This window comes from Poromitra crassiceps (assembly GCF_964638095.1).
Source record: "Poromitra crassiceps genome assembly, chromosome: 19".
NCBI lineage: Eukaryota > Metazoa > Chordata > Actinopteri > Beryciformes > Melamphaidae > Poromitra > Poromitra crassiceps.
This window is the reverse complement of record NC_139646.1, coordinates 21,359,293-21,382,627: the sequence shown is the minus strand read 5'-3', so window position 1 is coordinate 21,382,627 and position 23,335 is coordinate 21,359,293. Positions and strand designations below refer to the sequence as shown.

The 23,335-nt window shown below is 43.1% G+C and overlaps 1 protein-coding gene across 1 annotated transcript; it reads left to right on the top strand.

Moving 5' to 3' along the window:
• Nucleotides 1-1,055: 1,055 nt before the first annotated feature.
• LOC310793958 (uncharacterized protein) lies at nt 1,056-23,219 on the top strand (the record flags this gene model as incomplete). The annotated part of the gene is made up of 10 exons (XM_083655839.1): nt 1,056-1,074; nt 3,671-3,752; nt 4,410-4,625; nt 8,034-8,108; nt 8,214-8,267; nt 8,873-8,935; nt 20,386-20,460; nt 20,566-20,619; nt 21,368-21,430; nt 23,145-23,219. The coding sequence occupies exons 2-10, from the start codon at nt 3,696-3,698 to the stop codon at nt 23,217-23,219; spliced, it is 732 nt and encodes a 243-aa protein (XP_083511965.1). The 5' UTR covers nt 1,056-1,074; nt 3,671-3,695.
• Between the last annotated feature and the right edge of the window lie 116 nt (nt 23,220-23,335).

Here is a 23,335-nt window from a genome sequence, read left to right as displayed (position 1 = left end):
AAAATGTTTGGAGCCTGTTTAGATCACATGTAACTGAGGGGAAAATGTTTGGAGCCTGTTCTCTACACGGGTTTGAGTCCATTAACTTTTTGGTGATTTAGAATATACCAAAACCTTTTGTGTTGTTGGAACGTTGAGCATTAAAATCAAAGGAGCTGAATATATGTTTTCATAGCCTCGATCAGCTCTGTGTCTGTGCACATGTATTCTGCGATTTATTTATGGTTTTATGATAGCTGTTTGTTTGTGTCCCAATTTTAGAGTTGTACTGAAATTCAGCTCAATTGCTGCCGACTGTGGCAACAGCATACGTGCCTCTTTGGTGTTTCCTCATATCACGACCGACATGAACGAGAGAAATGTTGGCAGTATATATAGTATACAAATAGTATATATAGTATACAGACAGTATATATAGTATACAGACAGTATATATAGTATACAGACAGTATATATAGTATACATACAGTATATATAGTATACAAATAGTATATATAGTATACAGACAGTATATATAGTATACAGACAGTATATATAGTATACAGACAGTATAGTATACAGACAGATGTATAATGCTATCTGATCCAGCAAACCGGATAGTTCAGCCTTAACCAACCCTGAAATGAGTTCCATCAGGTTCTCGTCTAGAAAGTGGAATCATTGGCGTTCCAGATTGTACGTAAATGTCTGATCATTGTGGAATGTCTTTTCTTTTGTTATTTTAGTTTTTCTTCTTTTTTTATTGCAGTATGCTGTCCTTAATAAAGTCTGAAATGAAATGAATTTCTATTTTTGAACGGACGTTGCTCACCAGGGAGTGTTGCTCACCCCATGAGTGGTGTTTGGACCACGCCCTTCTTCCCCATCTGTGTGTGTGTGTGTGTGTGTGAGTGTTGCTCACCCCATGAGTGGTGTTTGGACCACGCCCTTCTTCCCCATCTCTGTGTGTGTGTGTGTGTGTGTGTGTGTGTGTGTGTGTGTGTGACAGAAGATAAAGGGCCCTGTGGAAGCTTCTCTGTGCAGACACACTCCTCACTGATCAGACCTCAGCGGACACAAAGTACTGCAGCACAGGTAGGAGCTTCAATTTCATGCCTACAATGAACACGTTTAATTCAAATCATATCACACTATAAACTCAATGACTGAAAACCTGTTGGCCTCAATCTGCCAGCATCTAAAACATACACTTTATGAAGGATGTACAGTATAGAATACAGATGTGAGAATCAGCTTTATTGGCCGAGTAGCTGTGGCTGTGGCTCAGGAGGTAGAGCGCGTCGTCCACCAACCAGAAGGTCGGTGGTTCGATCCCCGGCTCCTCCAGTCCGCATGTCGAAGTGTCCGTGGGCAAGGCACTGAACCCCAAATTGCTCCCGATGGCTGTGTCGGCACCCTGCGTGGCAGCTGGCCACCTTCGGTGTGTGAATGGGTGAATGTTGGCACATTGTAAAGCGCTTTGGATCAAAGCGCTATATAAATGCAGTCCATTTACCATTTAACATTTACCAAGTAGTGTACACATACAATGCATTGGGTTCCGGTTTGCTTTGCTCTCAAAGTACACAAAGAAAGAAAGAAAGAAAGAAAGAAAGGTATCCACAAGTCAAAAACAGGCAAGGCAAGAAGGGTACATTTAGACATGAACAAAAATGTACAGTAGCAGCTATATACAATACAATACGTGTGGTGTAAAGTGTCTATTTTAAATACTATTATAAATATAATCGTAATATATATTTACGAATATAAATTTACAGTAACTACTATATACTGTACCATGATCCTGTAAGCAAGAAAGAAAGTTTTTCGTTTAAAATAAACAAATAAACTCGTAAAAAGACAGGAAACAATGTTTGTTTTACTTTGCATTTGAATGATGTTCTCATATCCCTCTGGTAATCAAATTTTTGTATTTGAAAACATCCAAATTCATACCTCAAGTGCATTGCTCAGTAATGATATTTGATAATGCAGTAAAATAGTAAGGCTTCCTATTACACCAACAACTATTGTGTGTGATGACACTTTTAAAATGGTGGATATACATAATTTTAGAATGAATCTCTCCAATTATTTCATTCAGCTCATTATATATCAAGGGCTTGGAGCCAAAGGGAAATGTGTGATTTTGGACGAATATGAGTACAGTATTAGGCTATATATTAATTGAAAGGTCTCAGTGAGTTCTTTTGGAGACACAACTGAAATCATGACCCATAAGTTTGAACTATACAAAAACTCAAATCCTTATCGGTAAAAGTCTTTGTTTTGTAACTGCACTTAATGCCGTTTTTGACACCTACCAAAACCCCACTTTTGGCCCTGAACAAGCATTTGTGGGTAGAGGATTCTAACAGTGCTTAGGTCAACTGAAAATGCTTGCTGACTTAAGTATATCGCTTTATGGCAGCACAATCACACCTTTTTAGCATCTTATTCATAACCTAATTAATATTCTAGGTCCATATTAGATTAATGTAAATAAATATGCTGATATTCTACTAATAATACTTAGGCCTAGATTCAAAACGTTATTTTATAATGTTAGGCGTGTCGAGTGTGAACTCGTCAAGATGTGTAGCACCCGCCTGGGTGATGCACGGCAGCCAGTTAGTGCCGCCACACATCAGCTATCATGGTGGAGAGTAGAGGATTTATTGAGTCGATTAGATAACGAAGGATGATTAGGTGTCCATGTTGGAAGGAAGGCCTGTTTGGGAATTTAGCCAAGGCACCGGGGTTACTACTCTTGTGAAGAGTGCCGATGGGATCTTTATTGACCACAGAGAGTCAGGTCCTTGGTTTAAAGTCTAATCTGAAGGACGGTGCTCACTCACAGGACAGAGTCCCTGTCTCCATCTGCCCTGGAGCATTTGGGATATTATTCATGAGGGAAGGAGCACCTCCTACTGGTTGTCCAACAGCACCTACAGCACCGGTCTCCCATCCAAGGACTAACCACAGCCAGACCTGCTTAGCTTTCCCAGCAAGCAAGCGATGTAACACGGGAGCAATGGTGCTGGCTAAATACTAAATGTATGATTCCTCTGTGCTACTTGCAGTGTGACTACCAGCTGATAAGATACCAGTAAGCCTCATAAATCATGAGTCCATCAGAGGAGGTTTACACAATATGAAGAAATCATTTTTCAGTCGTTCATTCAGGCCTGATCATGACATTGATGTAATGTGTCCATGCCTGATGATATGGCACTACCTTCATCTACTGTATATTTTCTATCTGCTGAGGGGATTTCCTTTTTTGTGACCTATATATTATGCCTTCTCATCCCTTTCAAGCAAATATGATTTGCCATGTTCACATCCGTTATCTGTAGATACTGTACGACACGATGTAACCTCTCAGTTCCCTTCATTCCCTTCAACGCCAGCTTGACTCTCATGGGAGGAATTATTTAAACTTTCACTCGATCAGAGATCACTTAGGCTACATCTCAGATCTGTTTCTCCATTATGTCATTTAATAACAAAACTGCTCTCAAAGCTAAATCTGCTTTGAGGAAATAGCTGTTGCCACTGATAGGATCAGCTCTACAACTTCATGTGCACAGCTGGGTCTCATACAAGTTAAGGTTCACACAGGCTTCATTATTCTAAAGCTGCAGCTGAAATTTTAATTAACTAAAAACATTTCTTTTTTTTACAGTGTGAAATCACATTTACCAGCCAAGATGAGATCCCCCCGCTGTCTCATAATAACGTTGTTCATCTTCAATGGCATCATCTTTGTAAGTTGAAAAAGATTTCTATTGCCTCTGCACTGTCCCATTCAGTTTCATGCAGACCCAGTCCAACAAGAACACAGACTCACTCGACCATACACAGTAGAGTCAATAGTGGATCAAAGAACGCTAGCCATTCCCTTTAGTTTTGTACAATTTCCTCTTTTGTAACTATTTGTCAGTCTATATTCAGTGATATCTCCTGTAAGTTGCAGTTCAACAACACATAAACAAGTCTAGATGTTGTAGTGTTTGTTATGTGTGAAAGTTTGTCTTCCCAGGTTGACCTAGATAGAACCAAGTCTTTTTAGCAAAGTATTCAGTGTAAAAAGTCGTAGCCTATGTGTTCATTTTACTCTATTTGTCACAATATGTTGAAGCTCTCACTATGAATTCATATGACCAAAGACCATACCACTTTTCCCCATGCAGTTCCCCTTTGCTATTTCCACAGATCCCCCTCTAACTCTGTCTCTCTGCTTTCTCCCTCAATCCAACGCCCCCCCCCCCCCTCCATGTTTTGTTGGGATGTGTCTATATCCCTCCCCTCTCTCTCTCTCTCTCTCTCTCTCTCTCTCTCTCTCTCTCTCTCTCTCTCTCTCTCTCTCTCTCTCTCTCTCTCTCTCTCTCTCCTTACCGTATCCTCACTCTCTCCTCTCCCAGCTGACAGGGACAAGCTTCTTCGTTTTGGGCCATTGTGCGCTCACCCTTCTGGGCGTGCTGGGAAAGTTAATTGATATTGATATTCCGGACAAACTGCTCCTGCTGTTTAAAGTTATGTGCTATCTGCTCATAGCTCTGGGATTTCTGATGAAGGGCCTTGGCTTCCTGGGCTGCTGTGGCGCCCTCAGGGAAAAAAATAGGTGGATGCTGATAATGGTGAGCCATACGCCAAGAATTACAAAAGTAAAATAAAAAATATAATATATATATATGTATATTGTAACGTTGTCGGTTCTCAAAATAGGATCAGGCTCGTGTCTAAATGAACCAGACCCACTACAACAACAACAGAACGACTTTGCAACAGGTTACACAAGAAGTCAACAGATGGGAGTAGCTTACCTGGGACAGGTTGGGGCGATGCAGATAATATGTATATTTATAAAACGGCTCTCTCAAATCAAACAATCTGATTGGTTCACAGCCATCGTATAAATCCCGTAACCCACTCTAATAACCCATGGCCATGGGTTATGAGTTGCCATGGCAACTCTCTTACTAAAAGGCAAGAAAAAACAAATGGCAGAGACAGCTGTCAGATCCTTGTGAATCGATCTTCGCTTATAACTTTACTAATACTTTGCAGAAAATTATGTTTTGTACAAGAATAGACGCGGGCTAATGTCTTCTTTGCAAAAAAAAAGGCTGTTAACCCCGCATTTAACCCCGTAACGTTAGTTGGTGTCGGGCTTTCCAGAAAGCTCTCAGCTTCTCAGCAAGCGCTGAGGATGCAGCGCTGCGCTCGAGCTGCGTGTCGGGCTTTCCAGAAAGCTCTCAGCTTCTCAGCAAGCGCCAGGATTGGCCAATGTCAACTTCAGTCTCCAGAACGATCCAATCAAATCACCCGCAGGTTCTTGCGGTCCCGCCTTACAGTAGTGTTTCAACTGACTCTACCAGAATGCCATGGCAGTCGGACTTATAGTATTACTATTATTATTATATTATCATACTTGGAAACCGTTTTATAAAAGCAATATAGCACTCGAGCTGCGTGTGTTGTGGCATATATCCCGCTGATCAACTGTTATCCCACGAGGCCGCAGGCCGAGTGGGATATATTTGTGGGATATATTTGCCACAACACACTGGCTCTCATGCTATATTGCTTAAATAGCCTACAGTACATATGTGTGTATATATATATATATATATATATATATATATATATATATATATATATATATAGGCTATGTAAGGGTTAATGCATGACGAGGTGTCCATTATCAGAAATTATTGGACGACGTGGAGGCGTGAACGGTTGCCTCCGCGAAGTCCAATAATTTCTGATAATGGACGCCTCGAAGTGCATTAACCCGCTTATACCATGGTCACTTGCCAAAGAAACAAAACAAGACCATTAATTTATATTCCCATGCATTTTGCAATCAAAATGTAGTTTTCATAACCTTGAATATGAGTTGAGAACCGGCGAGACAAAATAGTCCCCTCAGCTGCTCAAGATTAGGCTATCATTAGTCTCGCTGGCCAGCCTCCTCTCCGTTCCGTCCGAGGAGTCTGGCGCTGCAGGTCTCCATAACTGGGATAAACCCTCCCCTGCTCTACTCTGCTCTCCCATTGGAGGCGTCGGTTTCAGACGCTGCCGGATTTCAGCTCCCCGCTTAAGAAGGTCTGTCATTGGCTCATGTCAATCAGAGTGGCTTCCGCTCCCTCCTCCCTGTGTGTTGCTGTAAATAGTGCCCTGCCGCCTCAGGGAAAACAACAACGCTAACTAGCTAGCAAGCTAACGGCAGAAACCTACACGCTAGCTTGTTGCTACACGCTGAAAACAGCAAGTTGGATTGTTTGAAACTATTTTCCAAGGGCCCTGCTGCTAAGCACCGCCCATCGCAATCCCACTATGGAGACCTGAGGCGCCAGACTCCTCGGACGGAAGGGAGAGGAGGCTGGCCAGCGAGACTATAGGCTATCATTGGATAAAATGGCCGCTTAGTGCCTGCACCTGGCACAATTCTAGAGTCAAGCTAACTAATAATTTGGCCAATTGTATGTAACAACATACAAAATAAAACGGCAATGTCTAAGAATGCAACGCCATGTAGCCTAACTGGGTCGTTTAAACTCGCATTCCAGGGAATTACGTTAACGTCTGCGGGTCTTATAAGACGGAAATGGCGCGAGGCTGGAGTAGACTGAAAACCATCTCAAGCTTTCAGTATGTTGGAGTCCAGGTATGTTCTGTAAAAGGACGTCTCTCAGTGTGTTGCTGTTAACTGCCCATTTCGTTGTTTTCTTTTTGTTGATCTCGTCTTTTTCCTCTTCGACTTGATTTGTATCAGTGATAAGAGGCAGCGTACGCTCTCCCAGAGCGCCTGGCTGCTGCTCGCTGCAAGTTGTAAACAGAGGGTTTGACAGTTGACAGCTGAGAGCCCGGCTTCTGTCAGCTGACCAGAACGAAAATCAGATTTCTAAATAGCCGTTATTTTTAATAAACTGAGCACTCAGGAGTAATCTAAATAGTTACTTTGACTGACAATTTTTTTCTCTCTAAACTTATGAAAGTGCCATATTAAGCGTTAACGGTGGTATAGAGCTGAAACGGCTCTGTCGTGATTCTGGCACATTGATATGAACGAACGGTGAACAGACCATTTAGCTAGGTGTACATTATCACTGTACATTATCACAAATTAATGGACACCTTGCAGCCAATCAGAATCGAGTATTCACCCAGACCATGGTATATATATATATCTACAGTTGCCCACCCCTGTACACATTATCGGAATGCCATTGTCCATGTGGTCTGAGTGTATCAGACTGAAAGACAAGAGGGTCTGACTGCCCTAACCCAGAAATGCTTCTTCAAGCCTTTTGGACTGACACAACATTTGAGCTAGCTCCACCCAACGTCACCATGGCAACCCATTAAAAAACAATATGGCAGGTCTTAAAGGGATACACCACTTTTTTGGAAGTTTAGCTCATTTGCCACATCCCCCCACATAACCAAGATACACCATGCCTTACCAGCACTGTCCGCTCAGTTTACAGTGAGCTACAGTCGTGAAGTTAGTAATTATCGCCATAGAATGGAAGCTAATGGTACAGCTGTTAAAAATCTGCCAAAACACACATCTCACGCCGCCAAAATACATGTCGTGCTTTGGGTACTCACCACATGATGAAATATTAATCCAAAATGCACATAATTGGTCTTTTTGGAAGGAAAAGAGGTAGCCGGCACTACTTTCCAAACATGGCCGCCGACCTCTTTTCCTTCCAAAAAGACAGATTATGTGCATTTTAGATTAGCATTTCATCGTGTGGTGAGTACCCGAAGCACAACATGTATTTTGGCGCCGTGAGATGTGTGTTTTGGCAGATTTTTAACAGCTGTACCATTAGCCTCCATTCTATGGCGATAATCACTAACTTCACGACTGTAGCTCACTGTAAACTGAGCGGACAGTGCCGGTAAGGCATGGTGTATCTTGGTTATGTGGGGGGGATGTGGCAAATGAGCTAAACTTCCAAAAAAGTGGTGTATCCCTTTAACGCACCAGACACTGCGAGTGCTAATCCGGTATCATTTCTCCCCTCCAGTACTACATCATTGTGCTGATCATCGTCAACGCTGAGGTTACCGGAGTGGTGGTGATGTTCACCTTCAAGGATGAGGTACGTGGCTCTCAAAAACAACAACTGAATTTTCCACAGCAAGAACTGCAGTTGGTAGGAAATGTAGGAAGTATGATGACAATATTTTCTGCCCGTCTTCCTCAGGTTAATCAATTCCTTGAGACTCTGAAGGGTGTCGCCATGAAGGAGGTGGGAGAGGTACGGTATATTTTTTCAAGTGAATCGTGACATCATCTAATCCATTCAAACAGTATTCATCATCCCTATCATCACAGAAAACCACATGACCCAGTAAACAGAGCTGACAGGTGAGTTGACAGAGAAGCCAGAGCCTTAAGTGTTCCCAAACAAAACTAGACCCCCAACACTGAACGAATCACTGTCTCACCCAAAGATGTAATTTCTCTCACCTATTTGCCATATTCCTTCCAGTTCAAGTGCTGTGGATACAGCAACTACACAGACTTTACTGACTCCCCTTTTTACAACAACAGCACAAATAATTACCAAACCTACCCAACCGCAGCCACCACCACGGATCTATGCAGTGCATCTGAAGCATCTTCTTATCTTCTTCGGTATATGACCAAGTCACATTATGTCAAGTTACTGTTTTGTGTGTGTGTGTGTGTGTGTGTGTGTGTGTGTGTGTGTGTGTGTGTGTGTGTGTGTGTGTGTGTGTGTGTGTGTGTGTGTGTGTGCGTCTGCGTCCGTGCGTGCGTGCGTGCGTGTGTGTGTGTGTGTGTGTGTGTGTGTGTGTAACTCCATGCATGTTACAGAACAGTGACGTTCAACACCTGCAGCAGCAGATCGAGGACAATGCTGGGATCATTGTGGGCGTGGTGCTGGGCATCTTTGCTCTGGAGGTACAGAAAACTCTGTTCACAGGGTTGTTTAAAGGTAGGCTACAGAAAACTCTGTTGACAGGGTTAAAGGTAGGCTACAGAAAACTCTGTTCACAGGGTTGTCGCTACCTCTCTGACTACTTCTGTAAAGTCAGTGATGTACAATGCTACTCCACAAGAGGAAGCACCTCCAACATTGTTCCCCCCAAATTTAAATCTTTAAAGGGTAAATGTACCTTCTCTTACTCAGCAGCTATTTTATGGAACAAACTCCCTGAGAGTATAAAGACCCTTAATTCCAGGTTTTCTTTTAAGCTCGCCTTGAAAAAATGGCTGGTTGGTTCCCAAATGGGTTCCTAACCTTTTATTTTTTCTTTTGTCTCTTGTATGCTCGCAGTTTTTAAACCCGTGGTAGGTCTTTGATTTATTATGAGCTGGTCTCTCTTTTTATTTATTGATTGGTGCATTTTTTGTTGTTATTTAAATAACCATTCAGTCAATGACTAATCAGTCATTGAGTGTATGGTTGTGTTGTTAAATATTTTCATTGTTTGTGTTTGTTGCCCGCGCACACACGCGCTCACACCTGCACACATATTCACTCCACTTGTCCCATACAAAGGACCACAATGGAAACAAGCCCTTGGGCTTTATTGTGTTTTATTCCTTTTGATCAATATTTTTGTTGTATTGTCTTGCACAATTCTGCTCTTATTGAATCAATAAAGTTATCAATCAATCAATCAAAGGTAGGCTACAGAAAACTCTGTTCACAGGGTTGTTTAAAGGAAACCACCAACATTTTGGGAGATTCGCCTATTTGCCATATATTCGATAGTAAGACGAGAAGATAGATGCCCTTCTCTTCTCTGTGCATTCAGTAGTAAGGCGCCCTCCTGCTAGTCTAGTTAGCTTAGCACAAATGACTGGCAGTGGTTCTCAAATGGGTGTCCGGGGACCCCCAGGGGTCCTTGAGGGGGTTCCAGGGGTCCCCAGCAAAAAGGGTGATAATTTATTTTCGCTATAATTCCATTCATAAGTAACACAATGACTATTTTGGTAATGGGTTTTATACATTTTCTGTAATAAAACATCTAAAAGCATCAATCTTATTATCATATGGGGGACCATGGGACAAAATCCTATCAAATGGGGGTCCATGGTCTAATGTTTGTCAGTTTAGGGGTCCTTCATGTGAAAAAATGTGAGAACCACTGGTCTGTGGTACCTGTGTGATCAAATTGATAATGGGAAAGGAAATCAGCATGAGCCAGCCCAGGCAAAGCAGCAATGCAGAACCATTAGTGAAAGGGGTGTGTTTGCTGCAATCCTCTGTTGTGTCCTGGCGGTGTGGTGCTGAGTCAAAATGTAGTCATGAACGGGTTCGACATTGCCCTTCCTCAGGTCCCCAGCAACACAAGTTTGAAGTCGATCGGATCAACAGTTCTTGAGATATGTGATAAACACACACGCAATCTGCACGAAATGAATGCAGAGTACGGACAGAAGGCTCTGTCCGTCTCCGTCTTTAACGTAGAGTATAATTGGGCCTTTAGTGATCATGTGACCTGTTGTCATTACAGATTGCTGCCATGGTGGTTTCAATGACCCTCTACAAGCAGCTTGTAGCAGCAAGCAGGGAGGCACCTGCTGTTTAGATCACATGTAACTGAGGGGAAAATGTTTGAAGCCTGTTCTCTACAAGGGTTTGAGTCCATTAACTTTTTGATTTAGAATATACCAAAACCTTTTGTGTTGTTGGAACGTTGAGCATTCAAATCAAAGGAGCTGAATATATGTTTTCATAGCCTCGATCAGCTCTGTGTCTGTGCACATGTATTCTGTGATTTATTTATGGTTTTATGATAGCTGTTTGTTTGTGCCGAAAACTGAAGAGTGTAATGACGCACAGTGTGAAGAAGGATCTGCATAACTTGTCAGAAAGCGTTGCAATACTGCACAACCATCCCCCTCACCCTCACTGCTGTAATATGATGCATTTATTTTTGTATATCTGAACATATTGAAATAATAAATATCACACTTTGACTTTTCCTTTTATTTCCAAATGGACTGATTTTCTCTTCTCACCAGAGGGCTGCACGTGATCCGTTCAATTTCAATGCTTTGTACATGCACACAGGGAAATGCACACACATGCACAAAATACAATTACAGTTACATACTGTATTTGTTTTGTGATTAAATGCTTTTTATACAATTGTATTTCATTGTACTTGATTGCTGGACTGATTGAAGTTCATGAGCATTCATGTCAACTCAATGGCACCAGTACCAGCCACAGCAGAGAAGACATCAAAAGACAACACGTCCAACAACACTGAGACCTTTAAAGAGAAATATTTTCGCTTTGGTGATTCAGATTCAGTCCCAATTTTAGAGTTGTACTGAAATTCAGCTCAACTGCTCCCGACTGTGGCAACAGCATACGTGCCTCTTTGGTGTTTCCTCATATCACGACCGACATGAACGAGAGAAATGTTGGCAGTATATATAGTATACAGACAGTATATATACAGACAGTATATATAGTATACAGACAGTATATATAGTATACAGACAGATGTATAATGCTATCTGATCCAGCAAACCGGATAGTTCAGCCTTAACCAACCCTGAAATGAGTTCCATCAGGTTCTCGTCTAGAAAGTGGAATCATTGGCGTTCCAGATTGTACGTAAATGTCTGATCATTGTGGAATGTCTTTTCTTTTGTTATTTTAGTTTTTCTTCTTCTTTTTTTATTGCAGTATGCTGTCCTTAATAAAGTCTGAAATGGAATGAATTTCTATTTTTGAACGGACGTTGCTCACCAGGGAGTGTTGCTCACCCCATGAGTGGTGTTTGGACCACGCCCTTCTTCCCCATCTGTGTGTGTGTGTGTGTGTGTGTGTGTGTGTGTGTGTGTGTGTGTGTGTGTGTGTGTGTGTGTGTGTGTGTGTGTGTGTGTGTGTGTGTGTGTGTGTGTGACAGAAGATAAAGGGCCCTGTGGAAGCTTCTCTGTGCAGACACACTCCTCACTGATCAGACCTCAGCGGACAGAAAGTATTGCAGCACAGGTAGGAGCTTCAATTTCATGCCTACAATGAACACGTTTAATTCAAATCATATCACACTATAAACTCAATGACTGAAAACCTGTTGGCCTCAATCTGCCAGCATCTAAAACATACACTTTATGAAGGATGTACAGTATAGAATACAGATGTGAGAATCAGCTTTATTGGCCGAGTAGCTGTGGCTGTGGCTCAGGAGGTAGAGCGCGTCGTCCACCAACCAGAAGGTCGGTGGTTCGATCCCCAGCTCCTCCAGTCCGCATGTCGAAGTGTCCGTGGGCAAGACACTGAACCCCAAATTGCTCCCGATGGCTGTGTCGGCACCCTGCGTGGCAGCTGGCCACCTTCGGTGTGTGAATGGGTGAATGTTGGCACATTGTAAAGCGCTTTGGATCAAAGCGCTATATAAATGCAGTCCATTTACCATTTAACATTTACCAAGTAGTGTACACATACAATGCATTGGGTTCCGGTTTGCTTTGCTCTCAAAGTACACAAAGAAAGAAAGAAAGAAAGAAAGAAAGAAAGAAAGAAAGAAAGAAAGAAAGAAAGGTATGCACAAGTCAAAAACAGGCAAGGCAAGAAGGGTACATTTAGACATTAACAAAAATGTACAGTAGCAGCTATATACAATACGTGTGGTGTAAAGTGTCTATTTTAAATAACTATTATAAATATAATCGTAATATATATTTACGAATATAAATTTACAGTAACTACTATATACTGTACCATGATCCTGTAAGCAAGAAAGAAAGTTTTTCGTTTAAAATAAACAAATAAACTCGTAAAAAGCCAGGAAACAATGTTTTTTTTACTTTGCATTTGAATGATGTTCTCATATCCCTCTGGTAATCAAATTTTTGTATTTGAAAACATCCAAATTCATACCTCAAGTGCATTGCTCAGTAATGATATTTGATAATGCAGTAAAATAGTAAGGCTTCCTATTACACCAACAACTATTGTGTGTGATGACACTTTTAAAATGGTGGATATACATAATTTTAGAATGAATCTCTCCAATTATTTCATTCAGCTCATTATATATCAAGGGCTTGGAGCCAAAGGGAAATGTGTGATTTTGGACGAATATGAGTACAGTATTAGGCTATATATTAATTGAAAGGTCTCAGTGAGTTCTTTTGGAGACACAACTGAAATCATGACCCATAAGTTTGAACTATACAAAAACTCAAATCCTTATCGGTAAAAGTCTTTGTTTTGTAACTGCACTTAATGCCGTTTTTGACACCTACCAAAACCCCACTTTTGGCCCTGAACAAGCATTTGTGGGTAGAGGATTCTAACAGTGCTTAGGTCAACTGAAAATGCTTGCTGACTTAAGTATATCGCTTTATGGCAGCACAATCACACCTTTTTAGCATCTTATTCATAACCTAATTAATATTCTAGGTCCATATTAGATTAATGTAAATAAATATGCTGATATTCTACTAATAATACTTAGGCCTAGATTCAAAACGTTATTTTATAATGTTAGGCGTGTCGAGTGTGAACTCGTCAAGATGTGTAGCACCCGCCTGGGTGATGCACGGCAGCCAGTTAGTGCCACCACACATCAGCTATCATGGTGGAGAGTAGAGGATTTATTGAGTCGATTAGATAACGAAGGATGATTAGGTGTCCATGTTGGAAGGAAGGCCTGTTTGGGAATTTAGCCAAGGCACCGGGGTTACTACTCTTGTGAAGAGTGCCGATGGGATCTTTATTGACCACAGAGAGTCAGGTCCTTGGTTTAAAGTCTAATCTGAAGGACGGTGCTCACTCACAGGACAGAGTCCCTGTCTCCATCTGCCCTGGAGCATTTGGGATATTATTCATGAGGGAAGGAGCACCTCCTACTGGTTGTCCAACAGCACCTACAGCACCGGTCTCCCATCCAAGGACTAACCACAGCCAGACCTGCTTAGCTTTCCCAGCAAGCAAGCGATGTAACACGGGAGCAATGGTGCTGGCTAAATACTAAATGTATGATTCCTCTGTGCTACTTGCAGTGTGACTACCAGCTGATAAGATACCAGTAAGCCTCATAAATCATGAGTCCATCAGAGGAGGTTTACACAATATGAAGAAATCATTTTTCAGTCGTTCATTCAGGCCTGATCATGACATTGATGTAATGTGTCCATGCCTGATGATATGGCACTACCTTCATCTACTGTATATTTTCTATCTGCTGAGGGGATTTCCTTTTTTGTGACCTATATATTATTCCTTCTCATCCCTTTCAAGCAAATATGATTTGCCATGTTCACATCCGTTATCTGTAGATACTGTACGACACGATGTAACCTCTCAGTTCCCTTCATTCCCTTCAACGCCAGCTTGACTCTCATGGGAGGAATTATTTAAACTTTCACCCGATCAGAGATCACTTAGGCTACATCTCAGATCTGTTTCTCCATTATGTCATTTAATAACAAAACTGCTCTCAAAGCTAAATCTGCTTTGAGGAAATAGCTGTTGCCACTGATAGGATCAGCTCTACAACTTCATGTGCACAGCTGGGTCTCATACAAGTTAAGGTGCACACAGGCTTCATTATTCTAAAGCTGCAGCTGAAATTTGAATTAACTAAAAACATTTCTTTTTTTTTACAGTGTGAAATCACATTTACCAGCCAAGATGATTTCCCCCCGCTGTCTTCAAATAACAATGTTCATCTTCAATGGCATCATCTTTGTAAGTTGAAAAATATTTCTATTGCCTCTGCACTGTCCCATTCAGTTTCATGCAGACCCAGTCCAACAAGAACACAGACTCACTCGACCATACACAGTAGAGTCAATAGTGGATCAAAGAACGCTAGCCATTCCCTTTGGTTTTGTACAATTTCCTCTTTTGTAGCTATTTGTCAGTCTATATTCAGTGATATCTCCTGTAAGTTGCAGTTCAACAACACATAAACAAGTCTAGATGTTGTAGTGTTTGTTATGTGTGAAAGAAACCAACAAACAAAAACAAGTCTTCCCAAGTTGACCTAGATAGAACCAAGTCTTTTTAGCAAAGTATTCAGTGTAAAAAGTCGTATGCGTCAATGTTACTCTATTTGTCACAATATGTTGAAGCTCTCACTATGAATTCATATGACCATACCACTTTTCCCCATGCAGTTCCCCTTTGCTATTTCCACAGATCCCCCTCTCACTCTGTCTCTCTGCTTTCTCCCTCAATCCAACGCCCCCCTGTGTGTGTCTATATCCCTCCTCTCTCTCTCTCTCTCTCTCTCTCTCTCTCTCTCTCTCTCTCTCTCTCTCTCTCTCTCTCTCTCTCTCTCTCTCTCTCTCTCTCTCTCTCTCTCCTTACCCTATCCTCACTCTCTCCTCTCCCTGCTGTATACAGCTGACAGGGACAAGCTTCTTCGTTTTGGCCCATTGTGCGGTCACCCTTCTGGGCGTGCTGGGAAAGATAAGTGATATTGATATTCCGGACAAACTGCCCCTGCTGTTTAAAGTTATGTGCTATCTGCTCATAGCTCTGGGATTTCTGACGAAGGGCCTTGGCTTCCTGGGCTGCTGTGGCGCCATCAGGGAAAAAAATAGGTGGATGCGGATAATGGTGAGCCATACGCCAAGAATTACAAAAGTAAAATAAAAAATATAATATATATATATGTATATTGTAACGTTGTCGGTTCTCAAAATAGGATCAGGCTCGTGTCTAAATGAACCAGACCCACTACAACAACAACAGAACGACTTTGCAACAGGTTACACAAGAAGTCAACAGATGGGAGTAGCTTACCTGGGACAGGTTGGGGCGATGCAGATAATATGTATATTTATAAAACGGCTCTCTCAAATCAAGCAATCTGATTGGTTCACAGCCATCGTATAAAGCCCGTAACCCACTCTAATAACCCATGGCCATGGGTTATGAGTTGCCATGGCAACTCTCTTACTAAAAGGCAAGAAAAAACAAATGGCAGAGACAGCTGTCAGATCCTTGTGAATCGATCTTCGCTTATAACTTTACTAATACTTCGGAGAAAATTATGTTTTGTACAAGAATAGACGCGGGCTAATGTCTTCTTTGCAAAAAAAAGGCTGTTAACCCCGCATTTAACCACGTAACGTTAGTTGGTGTCGGGCTTTCCAGAAAGCTCTCAGCTTCTCAGCAAGCGCTGAGGATGCAGCGCTGCGCTCGAGCTGCGTGTCGGGCTTTCCAGAAAGCTCTCAGCTTCTCAGCAAGCGCCAGGATTGGCCAATGTCAACTTCAGTCTCCAGAACGATCCAATCAAATCACCCGCAGGTTCTTGCGGTCCCGCCTTACAGTAGTGTTTCAACTGACTCTACCAGAATGCCATGGCAGTCGGACTTATAGTATTACTATTATTATTATATTATCATACTTGGAAACCGTTTTAGAAAAGCAATATAGCACTCGAGCTGCGTGTGTTGTGGCATATATCCCGCTGATCAAGTCAAGTCAAGTCAAGTCAAGTCAAGTTTATTTATATAGCCCTAATTCACAAGCATGTCTCAGAGGGCTTCACAGAAAGTATGTCTAGCTGATTCTAGCTAACACACAGTAACAAGAATATACAGAATAAAGATAACATTTGAACATTTGAAGAAAGCAGGAGAGTGGAGGAGGGAGGGAGAGGGAGGAGGGAGGAGAGGGGGGAGGTGGGGAGAAAATAGGAAATGTGGAGGAGGAGAGAACAGAGGAGGAGAGATGAGGGTGCAGGGGAGGGAGAGCCAGGGTAGGGGTAGGGTCTAGGGTTGGGGGAGGGGAGGGAGTAGGATACGGGCCCGGATTAGGGCGAGGGTGGGGAGAAATGGGAAATGTGGAGGAGGAGAGAACAGAGAAGGAGAGGTGGGAGGGTGCAGGGGAGGGAGAGCAGGGGGAATGTGAGAGGGAGGAGAGGGCAGAGAGGAGGAGAGAACAGAGAAGGAGAGGTGGGAGGGCGCAGGGGAAGGAGAGCAGCGGGAATGTGAGAGAGGGGAGAGGACAGAGAGGAGGAGAGAACAGAGAAGGAGAGGTGGAAGGGTACAGGGGAGGTAGAGTAGAGGTAGGGTCTAGGGTGGAGGGAGGGAGTAGGATACGGGCCCGGATTAGGGCGAGGGTGGGGAGAAAATGGGAAATGTGGAGGAGGAGAGAACAGAGAAGGAGAGGTGGGAGGGTGCAGGGGAAGGAGAGCAGGGGGAATGTGAGAGAGGGGGGAGGACAGAGAGGAGGAGAGAGGCAGAGAAGGAGAGGTGGGAGGGTGCAGGGGAAGGAGAGCAGGGGGAATGTGAGAGAAGGGAGAGCAGGAAGTGGCAGGGATTCAGGAAATAGGGGAGAAGAGGAGAAGGAGCAGAGGGGGGGAGAAGGAGGAGAGAGCAGGAGAAGGGAGGGGGGGGCGGTGGGATGTGGGGGGGGAAAGAGCATGGAAAGAGAGGAGAACAAGAAGGGGGAAGAAGGGAAGAAGCGGGGGAAGGGGGAAAGAGAGAGAGGGGGGGGGAGAAGATCAGACAACTGACTACTCTAAGCATTAACCAGAGCTAACTGGGACATAGTATCTAGCTAATCTACAGCCTAATCTGGCCTATCCTACCCTGCTCTAGTCTGATTTTAGCCTGAACACTAACAGGTCAGCCTTAGGCTGTAGCTAATCTATCGCCTACCTAAGCTGTTCTAAACCAACCGGCAGCCCTCGACCAGTGATGAAGAGCACCGATGCCCCCCGACCCGGCCCCCACCCACATAAGGCGTGGGAGGGAAGGCCAGGCCGGGACACAGCGGCACCCCCTCACCCCCAGTGAACGCAAGAAAACCTTTGCACCATATGGTGGCAATCCACACATGGATCGCCACATGGATTGCCCCAGTGACTGGCTGAGGAGGAACCTTGTGAGGTCGTTGTGCTAGGGGCCCATTGCTGCGGCCCGGGCGGACCCAGCCCCCACCCGCCCCCTCAATTGTTGTTGGGATATATTTGTGGGATATATTTGCCACAACACACTGGCTCTCATGCTATATTGCTTAAATAGCCTACAGTACATATGTGTGTATATATATATATATATATATATATATATATATATGTAAGGGTTAATGCATGACGAGGTGTCCATTATCAGAAATTATTGGACGACGTGGAGGCGTGAACGGTTGCCTCCGCGAAGTCCAATAATTTCTGATAATGGACGCCTCGAAGTGCATTAACCCGCTTATACCATGGTCACTTGCCAAAGAAACAAAACAAGACCATTAATTTATATTCCCATGCATTTTGCAATCAAAATGTAGTTTTCATAACCTTGAATATGAGTTGAGAACCGGCGAGACAAAATAGTCCCCTCAGCTGCTCAAGATTAGGCTATCATTAGTCTCGCTGGCCAGCCTCCTCTCCGTTCCGTCCGAGGAGTCTGGCGCTGCAGGTCTCCATAACTGGGATAAACCCTCCCCTGCTCTACTCTGCTCTCCCATTGGAGGCGTCAGTTTCAGACGCTGCCGGATTTCAGCTCCCCGCTTAAGAAGCTCTGTCATTGGCTCATGTCAATCAGAGTGGCTTCCGCTCCCTCCTCCCTGTGTGTTGCTGTAAATAGTGCCCTGCCGCCTCAGGGACAACAACAACGCTAACTAGCTAGCAAGCTAACGGCAGAAACCTACACGCTAGCTCGTTGCTACACGCTGAAAATGCAAGTTGGATTGTTTGAAACTATTTTCCAAGGGCCCTGCCGCTAAGCACCGGCCATCGCAATCCCACTATGGAGACCTGAGGCGCCAGACTCCTCGGACGGAAGGGCGAGGAGGCTGGCCAGCGAGACTATAGGCTATCATTGGATAAAATGGCCGCTTAGTGCCTGCACCTGGCACAATTCTAGAGTCAAGCTAACTAATAATTTGGCCAATTGTATGTAACAACAAACAAAATAAAACGGCAATGTCTAAGAATGCAACGCCATGTAGCCTAACTGGGTCGTTTAAACTCGCATTCCAGGGAATTACGTTAACGTCTGCGGGTCTTATAAGATGGAAATGGCGCGAGGCTGGAGTAGACTGAAAACCATCTCAAGCTTTCAGTATGTTGGAGTCCAGGTATGTTCTGTAAAAGGACATATCTCAGTGTGTTGCTGTTAACTGCCCATTTCGTTGTTTTCTCTGTTGTAAACAGAGGGTTTGACAGTTGACAGCTGAGAGCCTGGCTTCTGTCAGCTGACCAGAACGAAAATCAGATTTCTAAATAGCCGTTATTTTTAATAAACTGAGCACTCAGGGGTAATCTAAATAGTTACTTTGACTGACAATTTGTTTTCTTCTAAACTTATGAAAGTGCCATATTAAGCGTTAACGGTGGTATAGAGCTGAAACGGCTCTGTCGTGATTCTGGCACATTGATATGAATGAACGGTGAACAGACCATTTAGCTAGATGTACATTATCACTGTACATTATCACAAATTAATGGACACCTTGCAGCCAATCAGAATCGAGTATTCACCCAGACCATGGTATATATAAAACGGCTCTCTCAAATCAAGCAATCTGATTGGTTCACAGCCATCGTATAAATCCCGTAACCCACTCTAATAACCCATGGCCATGGGTTATGAGTTGCCATGGCAACTCTCTTACTAAAAGGCAAGAAAAAACAAATGGCGGAGACAGCTGTCAGATCCTTGTGAATCGATCTTCGCTTATAACTTTACTAATACTTCGCAGAAAATTATGTTTTGTACAAGAATAGACGCGGGCTAATGTCTTCTTTGCAAAAAAAAGGCTGTTAACCCCGCATTTAACCCCGCATTTAACCCCGTAACGTTAGTTGGTGTCGGGCTTTCCAGAAAGCTCTCAGCTTCTCAGCAAGCGCCAGGATTGGCCAATGTCAACTTCAGTCTCCAGAACGATCCAATCAAATCACCCGCAGGTTCTTGCGGTCCCGCCTTACAGTAGTGTTTCAACTGACTCTACCAGAATGCCATGGCAGTCGGACTTATAGTATTACTATTATTATTATATTATCATACTTGGAAACCGTTTTATAAAAGCAATATAGCACTCGAGCTGCGTGTGTTGTGGCACATATCCCACTGCTCAACAGTTATCTCACTCGGCCTGTGGCCTCGTGGGATAACAGTTGATCAGCGGGATATATTTGCCACAACACACTGGCTCTCACGCTATATTGCTTAAATCTACAGTTGCCCACCCCTGTACACATTATCGGAATGCCATTGTCCATGTGGTCTGAGTGTATCAGACTGAAAGACAAGAGGGTCTGACTGCCCTAACCCAGAAATGCTTCTTCAAGCCTTTTGGACTGACACAACATTTGAGCTAGCTCCACCCAACGTCACCATGGCAACCCATTAAAAAACAATATGGCAGGTCTTAACGCACCAGACACTGCGAGTGCTAATCCGGTATCATTTCTCCCCTCCAGTACTTCATCATTGTGCTGATCATCTTCATCGCTGAGGTTACAGGAGCGGTGGTGATGTTCACCTTCAAGGATAAGGTACGTGGCTCTCAAAAACAACAACTGAATTTTCCACAGCAAGAACTGCAGTTGGTAGGAAATGTAGGAAGTATGATGACAATATTTTCTGCCCGTCTTCCTCAGGTTCGTCAATTCCTTGAGACTCTGAAGGATCCCGCCATGAAGGAGGTGGTAGAGGTACGGTATATTTTTTCAAGTGAATCGTGACATCATCTAATCCATTCAAACACTATTCATCATCCCTATCATCACAGAAAATCACATGACCCAGTAAACAGAGCTGACAGGTGAGTTGACAGAGAAGCCAGAGCCTTAACTGTTCCCAAACAAAACTAGACCCCCAACACTGAACAAATCACTGTCACACCCAAAGATGTAATTTCTCTCACCTATTTGCCATATTCCTTCCAGTTCAAGTGCTGTGGATACAGCAACTACACAGACTTTAGGGGATCACAATGGATCACAATGGAAATAAGCCTTTGGCTTTATTGTGTACTTAATCCTCGGCATGTGTTAATGTATGTAAACTGTCTTCATTTGAAGCTTTTTTATGTGGATTTTACATTGTGTTAAATAAACTACTACTACTACTACTACTACCCTTTTTACAACAACAGCACAAATAATTACCAAACCTACCCAACCGCAGCCACCACCACGGATCTATGCAGTGCATCTGAAGCATCTTCTTATTTTCTTCGGTATATGACCAAGTCACATTATGTCAAGTTACTGTTTTGTGTGTGTGTGTGTGTGTGTGTGTGTGTGTGTGTGTGTGTGTGTGTGTGTGTGTGTGTGTGTGTGTGTGTGTGCGTCTGCGTCCGTGCGTGCGTGCGTGCGTGTGTGTGTGTGTGTGTGTGTGTGTGTGTGTGTGTGTGTAACTCCATGCATGTTACAGAACAGTGACGTTCAACACCTGCAGCAGCAGATCGGGGACAATGCTGGGATCATTGTGGACGTGGCGCTGGGCATCTTTGCTCTGGAGGTACAGAAAACTCTGTTCACAGGGTTGTTTAAAGGTAGGCTACAGAAAACTCTGTTCACAGGGTTAAAGGTAGGCTACAGAAAACTCTGTTCACAGGGTTAAAGGTAGGCTACAGAAAACTCTGTTCACAGGGTTGTCGCTACCTCTCTGACTACTTCTGTAAAGTCAGTGATGTACATGGCTACTCCACAAGAGGAAGCACCTCCAACATTGTTCCCCCCAAATTTAAATCTTTAAAGGGTAAATGTACCTTCTCTTACTCAGCAGCTATTTTATGGAACAAACTCCCTGAGAGTATAAAGACCCTTAATTCCAGGTTTTCTTTTAAGCTCGCCTTGAAAAAATGGCTGGTTGGTTCCCAAATGGGTTCCTAACCTTTTATTTTTTCTTTTGTCTCTTGTATGCTCGCAGTTTTTAAACCCTAGGTAGGTCTTTGATTTATTATATGAGCTGGTCTCTCTTTTTATTTATTGATTGGTGCATTTTTTGTTGTTATTTAAATAACCATTCAGTCAATGACTAATCAGTCATTGAGTGTATGGTTGTGTTGTTAAATATTTTCATTGTTTGTGTTTGTTGCCCGCGCACACACGCGCTCACACCTGCACACATATTCACTCCACTTGTCCCATACAAAGGACCACAATGGAAACAAGCCCTTGGGCTTTATTGTGTTTTATTCCTTTTGATCAATATTTTTGTTGTATTGTCTTGCACAATTCTGCTCTTATTGAATCAATAAAGTTATCAATCAATCAATCAAAGGTAGGCTACAGAAAACTCTGTTCACAGGGTTGTTTAAAGGTAGGCTACAGAAAACTCTGTTCATAGGGTTGTTTAAAGGTAGGCTACAGAAAACTCTGTTCACAGGGTTGTTTAAAGGTAGGCTACAGAAAACTCTGTTCACAGGGTTGTTTAAAGGAAACCACCAACATTTTGGGAGATTCGCCTATTTGCCATAATCGATAGTAAGACGAGAAGATAGATGCCCTTCTCTTCTCTGTGCGTTCAGTAGTTAGGCGCCCTCCTGCTAGTCTAGTTAGCTTAGCACAAATCACTGGCAGTGGTTCTCAAATGGGGGTCCGGGGACCCCCAGAGGTCCTTGAGGGGGTTCCAGGGGTCCCCAGCAAAAAGGGTGATAATTTATTTTCGCTATAATTCCATTCATAAGTAACACAATGACTATTTTGGTAATGGGTTTTATACATTTTCTGTAATAAAACATCTAAAAGCATCAATCTTATTATCATATGGGGGACCGTGGGACAAAATCCTATCAAATGGGGGTCCGTGGTCTAATCTTTGTCAGTTTAGGGGTCCTTCATGTGAAAAAATGTGAGAACCACTGGTCTGTGGTACCTGTGTGATCAAATTGATAATGGGAAAGGAAATCAGCATGAGCCAGCCCAGGCAAAGCAGCAATGCAGAACCATTAGTGAAAGGGGTGTGTTTGCTGCAATCCTCTGTTGTGTCCTGGCGGTGTGGTGCTTAGTCAAAATGTAGTCATGAACGGGTTCGACATTGCCCTTCCTCAGGTCCCCAGCAACACAAGTTTGAAGTCGATCGGATCAACAGTTCTTGAGATATGTGATAAACACACACGCAATGTGCACGAAATGAATGCAGAGTACGGACAGAAGGCTCTGTCCGTCTCCGTCTTTAACGTAGAGTATAATTGGGCCTTTAGTGATCATGTGACCTGTTGTCATTACAGATTGCTGCCATGGTGGTTTCAATGACCCTCTACAAGCAGCTTGTAGCAGCAAGCAGGGAGGCACCTGCTGTTTAGATCACATGTAACTGAGGGGAAAATGTTTGGAGCCTGTTCTCTACATGGGTTTGAGTCCATTAACTTTTTGGTGATTTAGAATATACCAAAACCTTTTGTGTTGTTGGAACGTTGAG